This window comes from Paroedura picta, chromosome 8 (genome assembly GCF_049243985.1).
Source record: "Paroedura picta isolate Pp20150507F chromosome 8, Ppicta_v3.0, whole genome shotgun sequence".
NCBI lineage: Eukaryota > Metazoa > Chordata > Lepidosauria > Squamata > Gekkonidae > Paroedura > Paroedura picta.
The window spans coordinates 2,586,275-2,593,647 of NC_135376.1; the positions used below are offsets into that span (position 1 = coordinate 2,586,275).

General features: G+C 52.1%; 1 protein-coding gene across 4 annotated transcripts in view; it reads right to left on the reverse strand.

The window, feature by feature from the left end:
• MUC4 (mucin 4, cell surface associated) overlaps nucleotides 1-2,642 on the reverse strand; it is a 29,322-nt gene extending 26,680 nt beyond the window's left edge. For 3 of the 4 annotated variants that reach the window (XM_077348050.1, XM_077348048.1, XM_077348047.1), the window contains exon 1: nucleotides 2,466-2,642. In XM_077348050.1, coding sequence (XP_077204165.1) covers nucleotides 2,466-2,526 — 61 coding nt within the window. In that variant the 5' untranslated portion in view covers nucleotides 2,527-2,642. The remainder of the gene's footprint in view (nucleotides 1-2,465) is intronic. The other variant, XM_077348049.1, reaches the window with a different exon arrangement.
• Nucleotides 2,643-7,373: the final 4,731 nt, after the last annotated feature.

A 7,373-nucleotide genomic window follows, 5' to 3' on the forward strand; every position in this document is an offset into this window, starting at 1 on the left:
GCCCCACACAGTGGCCAACCAGTTCCTCTTGAGATCCGGCAACAGAGCAGAGAGGCTGAAGCCTTCATAAGAACATCAGGAGAGCCCTGCTGGATCAGACCAGGTAGGATCCATCCAGTCCAGCATCCTGTCCCACACAGGGGCCAACCAGTTCCGCTGGAGGGGCAACAACAGGGCAGAGAGAGTGACCCCTTCCCCTGATGTTGCCTCCTAGCTCTGGGGTTCAGAGGTTTAGTGCCACTGAATGTGGAGGTTCCCCTCAGCCACCACGACTAGTAGCCACAGATAGCCACAGAATCTGACTAATCCCCCTTTCAAGCTGTCTGTCCCTGTGGCCACCCCTGCATCCCATGGCAGTGAATCCTGCATTTGAATCGCTCTCTGTGTAAAGCAGTATTTCCTTTGGCCTGTCATAACCTACTGCCCATCCCCTTCGTGGGATGCCCTCAAGGTCTAGCATTTTGAGTGCAAGAGGAAAAGTCCTCTTTGCCAACTATCTCCACCCTAAGCAAAATTGCGTAAAACTCTCTCCTGTTTCCCCCCCGGTCTGCTTTCTCAACTGAAAAGTCCCCCGACTCCTGGGGACGGGGCTCCAACCCCCTCATCATCTGGGTCACCCTCCTCTGTACTTTTTCCAGCTCTGCAATGACCCTTTGGGGACCTGGTGGCCAGAATTGTATATGGTATAGTTGCGTACAAGTTGGCCCAGTGGGAAAAGTCCTCCTTGCCAAATTTACTGTCTTTAGAACGGGGGGGGGGGGGCAAACTGTGGCTGTCCAGATGCCCATAGACATAGTGTCCCTGGAGGCTCATGGGAATTGTAGTCTATGGACTTCTGGAGGGCTACGGTTCGGCCACCCCTGCTTGAAACCAAAGGTTGGGTCAGGTGTGAAAATATACCTTAATACATTTCTCCTTCCCTCTAGCCATCTGCTACCCCCCCACACACACACACACACAAATCTCCTTCTATCCAGGCTGACTGACTCTTGATGCAAACTGGGATAAAATTGTCACTTTGGGAGTGTAGCTATGGTTGACTTACAGTAGAAAAGCTCAATCCGAAAGACCAATGAAGTTTTTACCCAGCGGGAAAAGCTTTGGAAAGTCAAAGCACCCTTCCTCAGATCTATGCCACCCAAATCAGATCTCTCATACCTCCCAAAATCTTAGAATCATAGAATCATCTTAGTTTCTACAGTTCTGCTGGACTCAAATCCAGACCCTGGAATAGAATCCAGTTTTAGCTTGAGTCTAACTAGCCCTTCATGGCAACTAACCCCCCCCCCCCACTACCTATATGTATGACTTGAAGAAATCTGTTCCTGTGTATCTGAAGAACCATGCATGCGCTCAGAATCTTATACCCAGAATAAAACTTTCTTAACCAGCTTGGTGTAGTGGTTAGGAGTGCGGACTTCTAATCTGGCGAGCTGGGTTTGATTCCCCGCTCCTCTTCCACATGCAGCCATGACCTTGGGCTAGAATAAAGCTATTCTAAAAGAGCAGGAAAAGTTGCATATAAGAATCAGCTCTTCTTCTTAATCTCAGGGCTCTCTCAGCCTCACCTCCCTCACAGGGTGTCTGTTGTGGGGAGAGGAAAGGGAAGGCGATTGGAAGCCACCTTGAGTCTCCTTCGGGTAGAGAAAAGTGGCATATAAGAATCAACTCTTCTTCTTCTTAATCTCAGGGCTCTCTCAGCCTCACCCACCCCACAGGGGGTCTGTTGTGGGGAGAGGAAAGGGAAGGAGAATGGAAGCCGCTTTGAGCCTCCTTCGGGTAGAGAAAAGCGGCATCTAAGAACCAACTCTTCTTCTTCTTCAGTAATCTCAGGGCTCTCTCAGCCTCACCTTTTCAGGTAGAGAAAAGTGACACATAAGAACCAATTCTTCTTCACATCTGTTTCTTAACTTTTTCATGTGGATGTTAATTGGCTGCTATTTGCTTGAATCCCGCCTTTGCCATCCTGATCACCCAGTTACTGACCCGTCTTGACTCCCATCGGCCTTTCCTCACAAGTAGCCCCATCACCCCAACTATATGTAAGAAGTCTCTTTCAGCGTAATTGAAGACGCATGCACACAAAAAGAGAGACCCGGGATTAGAAGAAGAGTTGTTTTTCATACCCCGCTTTCCCCTGCCTGAAGGAGTCTCAAAGCGGCTTACGATCGCCTTTCCCTCCTCCCCTCACAACAGATATCCCGGGAGATAGATGGGGTTGAGAGAGCTCTGAGAGAACTGTACAGTAAGAGCAGCTCTAAGAGGGCTGTGACTAGCCCAAGGTCACCCAGCTTGCTGCATGTGGAGGAGCAGGGACTCACGCCCAGCTCTCCAGATGAGAGTCTGCTGTTCTTAACCAGGAACACCACACTGGCTTCATCGGTCTCAAGGGTGTCTGTCCCCTTGCTTCAGACCAAGGCGCCTACCCACCTGAATCGCCTGGCTGGCAGAAGAAGGGCACTTACCCCAGAGAAGCCATGCCCAGCATACTAGGAGCGTCCACAATTTCTGGTGCTGTGACCCCATCGACCCACGAAGCGAGTCTGGCAGAGCGGGCGTCTAGTATTCTCGAGGCGTTCTCATCCGCTGCGGCCGAGTTCTCTTTTCGGCTCAGTCCAAGGAAGCGGGGAGCTCTTGGTAGACTGGCCGGACCCAGCAAGGAGCTATTTATTGGCAAGGCAGGAGAAGGGAGGAGTGGGTGGGGTGGGGCCCAGAGCCACTCCCCTCTCACCTGGGAGCCGGAGGACCAGGAGGAGGACAAGCTGCTTCCCCCCACCTCTTCTCCCCCCCCCCATCCCTGGATCTCCACGGCAGCCTGCAACAGCCACCGGTGTCCACCAAATTACAAGGTGTCAGTCCAAGAGCCAGAGCAAACCAGGTGCACCTGGATCAAGGTGTCTGCAAGAGTCGGAATACAGAAGATGAAATCTGAGATCGCAAAACAATTTGCCAGCGTTTACTGGTGGAAGGGCAGGGAGAGGCTGCCTGGGCTCAGTAAGCTGTAAGAAGCGCTGACAGGGTCGTCCGTTTGGCCCCTGGGAGAATTGCTTCACCCATCGCCAGCCGTCGACACAAGGTTTAAAGTGCGCCCAAACCAGGATTGGGGTCCCCTGGACCTAGTTTCTGAGGGGAGCTGGGCTCAAGTCCCATGACGCCTTATTTATTTATTGACATCCTTTCCAGTCCCCCTTTCTCCCTCTGACTCCAGGTGGAAGAGGCAGAGTGAGTTAGGCTCATAGAACCATAGAGTGGGAAGGGGCCACACAGGCCATTGAGTCCCATCCACTGCCCAAGTGCTAGCCATGGCTGGCCCTGCTTCCAAGACCAGATGGGATCAGGCTTGGCTGGGCTAGCCAGGCTGGGGTGTCCCTAATAATTTAAGAGAGATTCAAGAGGGGGAGCATTGTTGGCCTGAAGTGTGATTTCAGTAACTAAGACCAACACAGTTTTATTCCGGGTATAAGTTTTTAATTTATTTCCCCTATTAATTGCTGTGGAAACACATCTAGTGGCGTGCCTCCTGCAACGGAAATGAATATGGACGTTCTGTCCATTTGTCCCGCCCCTGCCCGTGACAGACAGGTAGGGGACAGGGAAACAGGGAGCGTGCCAGTAGAAGGAAGGGTGAGCCCAGCCTCAAAATATGGGTGGTGGTACGGGCTGCCAAGGCCCAACACTGAGCCCCTCTTGCTGTGCCCAGGACAAGGGAGCCTGGGATGGCCTCAGAAGAGAGGTGGCAGCAGCAGCAGCAGCTGCATCAGTGCCAGTGGATGCCGCGGAGGTGTCAGTGGCCTTGGCAGCCCTCTCCACGGCCCAGGGCTGGGTGCCAAAGACATCCACCAGCAAAATGAGCAGCCTCAGAGCAGCCACACGCCGAGGCTGGGTGCCAAAGCCAGATGGTGGAGGCAGAGCAGCGAGCAAGACAGCAAACTGAATGAACAGCAGGGCAGGCAGCAGGGGATCCCCAGTTCAAAACCCAGTGAAAAGCATCTGGCAGTCTTCAAGCAAAGGTTGGATACACACTTTTCTTGGATGCTTTAGGACGCTTAGGGCTGATCCTGCGTTGAGCAGGGGGTTGGACTAGATGGCCTGTATGGCCCCTTCCAACTCTATGATTCTGTGATTCTATGATTCTATGGCAGCAGGTGATGGCAAAGACCTCTGCCTGAGACCCTGGGAGAGCATCGTCTTGGCATGCAGAAGATCCCTGGTTCAATCCCCGGTGTCTCCTGTTAAAAGAGCTAGCAGACCAGGGGTCTGATTCAGCTGATTGACCTTGAGCTAGTCACAGTACTTTAGGGGCTGTTCTTGCAAAGCAGTTCTCTCAGAGCTCTCTCAGCCTCACCTCAGCCTCAGCCTCTCTCAGCCTCACCTCATGGGGTGTCTGTTGTGGGGAGAGGAAGGAAAGGCAATTGTAAGACATTTTGAGTCTCCTGTTAAAAGATCTAGCCACCGGTGACACAACCAGTCTGAATAAATTCTGACTTCAACGGTCCCGGGGTCTGATTCTGCAGAAGGCAGCGTCATGGGTGAACAAACCTGGAACATTCCAGTGTAATAACTTTAGAACCAATTAAGAACTGATTGTTGTCTGGAAAGCTGAACAACTCGTCCCCCCCCCCCCAAAAAAAAAACAGCTGGATATTTATAAAACGGTGCCGGTATGCGGGAGGCAAATTAGCTCTGATATTCAGTTCTGTCATTCAAGATCCGGTCGGCAATAAGGATAACTGGGTGCCAGCAAGCTACAACCGACTCATGACACGGGGTTTTCCAGGTGAGAGATGCACAGAGGTCGTTGCCTTCATAGGAATCCTGGACTTCTTTAGTGGTCTCCCATCCAAGGACCAACCAGGACTGGCTCTGCTTAGTTTCCAAGATCAGGTGAACCTGGACTCATCTAAGACAGAGGAAAATGTTGTCAAATTTCAACTAACGTGCGGTGACCCTGTAAGAGAGCCGGCTTGGTGTCGTGGCTAAGAGCGGCAGCCTCTCATCTGGAGAACCGGGTTTAATTCCCCGCTCCTCCTCAAGCAGCCAGCTGATTGACCCTGAGCTAGTCACAGTTCTTTAAAGGGCTGTTCTTGTAAAGCAGTTCTCTCAGAGCTCCCTCAGCCTCACCTACCTCATAGGGTTTCTGTTGTGGGGAGAGGAAAGGGAAGGCGATTGGAAGCCACTTTGAGACACCTTTGGGTAGTAAAAAGTGTGGTACAAGAGGACAACTTTTCTCCTCCTTCTGTGTGCATTCCCTATCAAGGTTCGTCCGTCATTGTGGGGGGGGGGAGGGAGATTAATTCCCTCTCCTCAGTTTGTTCACTCAGAGGCATCAGCAAAAGCAGCCACTTTGCCAAGAATGCACGGAGACAAGACATTGTGCATTGAGACATCGGCATCCGCAGTATGTTGTCCAGGCCCTGATTTGGGCAGCTCTTAAAGGTTCTCTCCTGCCTCTTGGGTCGCCCTCTTTCCACGCACTCCCCTTCGAGCATCATTTGAGCACCCTTTGAGAGGAATGGGAAGGCGACTGTAAGCCGCTTTGAGCCTCCTTTGGGTAGGGAAAAGCGGCATATAAGAACCAACTCTTCTTCTTCTTCTTCTTCTTCTTCTTCTTCATTTCACCAGCAGAAAAGGTCTCGCCTCCCGATCACTTGAACCAACAGAATAAAATCAGAGTCCAGTAGCACCTTTAAGGCCAACAAAGATTTATTCAAGGCAGGTAACTCATTGTTCTGCCTTCCTTCTTAATTGCCTCTTGCCGGCAAGGATCGTTGCAAACAACACCAAGGGGGGTGAGAATCCGGAGTCTGCAGGGCTGCCCACACAAAACAGGCTGGGCTACCGGGGTGCCTGAGATGGTTTTTCTTCTTTCTTCAAATGAAATCAGAAGTTAATGAGCGACTCTTTGTGCCGGTCCACCTCTCTCCAGCCCAGTTCGAGACAAATCAAAGATTCTTCCAAAGTGAGCAGGGACTCATGAAAAAAGAAGAAGAAGAAGAGTTGGCATTTATATCCCGCTTTTCACTATCTGAAAGTGTCCCAAAGCACCCTACAAACACTACAGCCTACAAACATTCTTCCTCTCCCCACAACAGACAGCCAATAAGGGAGATGGGGCCAAGAGAGCTCTAAAAGAACTGTCCTGTGAAAACAGCTCTGAGAGAATAAAGTAAAATTTCTTCCAGACCAGCCTGGCCAGCTGGAGGAGAAGTGGGGAATCATGCTGGGTTCTCCAGATGAGAGGTCGCCCCTCCTTAACCCCCACACCGCCCGGGCTCTTGTGGCTCACCCTCCCCCCCCATTCATTTTGTTAACGTGGGAGAGCTCCCAGGAGGCCAGGGCCGCTATGCAGAGACAGGCCATGCCATGCCCCCCTGAAAGCCTCTTGCTTTGAACTCTCAGCAGCAAAGGGGGGCCAGCCTTGGTTAGAGTGTGGATGGGAGACCCCCCAGGAGAGGCAGGCAAGAGAAACCCCCCTCCATCGCCCCTTGCCTTGGAAACCCTACAGGGTGCCATAAATTGGCTGCAATCACCCGGCGGGTTCTCCTGACCTGGATGGGCCAAGCTAGCCTGATCTCATTAGATCTGGGAAGCCAAGCAGGGTCAGCCCTGGTCAGTGCTTGGCTGGGAGACCCCCAAAGAAACCCACAGTCTCTGTGCTGAGGCAGGCAATGCAGTGGCAGACCCTTCTTGCCCGCGGGGTCACCAGAAGTCAGCGACAACTTGGAAACCTGCTGGGTCACACCCCACCCACGGGGCTCCTCAGAAACCTCCCAGGAACGGCAAATCGGTTAAAGGCGGCACACCTGAGTAAGCGGTCACCTGACGGCTCAGCCAACGCCAGCCTGGCTTGCAAAGTTCCTGCCGAAGGGGACTCACGCTTGGACGGCTTCCGCGATATAAACACGGCTAATCCCGCCAGGCCTGACACGGCCCATTAAGTGCGCTGATGAGGCCACAGACCATGAATCGCTAAGGGCTCTCCACTCACCCGGAGCAAAGACCTTGGCTTGGCCACACCAAACACAGGGCGGCTAGCTATGTCATCGCAGAAGGAGCCCAAAAGTTGAGCCCCAAATAGACGCGGAAAAGTTGAAATCGGTGATTTTGCAAATATATCTTGTGAACAGCTATGGGCACATTCTGTGTCTCTCAGCAGAAGAAGAAGAGTTGGTTCTTATATGGCACTTTTCTGTACCCGAAGGAGTCTCAAAGCGGCTGACAGTCACCTTCCCTTTCCTCTCCCCACAACAGACCCCCTGTGAGGTGGGTGAGGCTGAGAGAGCTCTGAGATTACTGAAGAAGAAGAAGAAGAAGAAGAAGAAGAAGAAGAAGAAGAAGAAGAAGAAGAAGAAGAAGAAGAAGGAGTTTCTTAT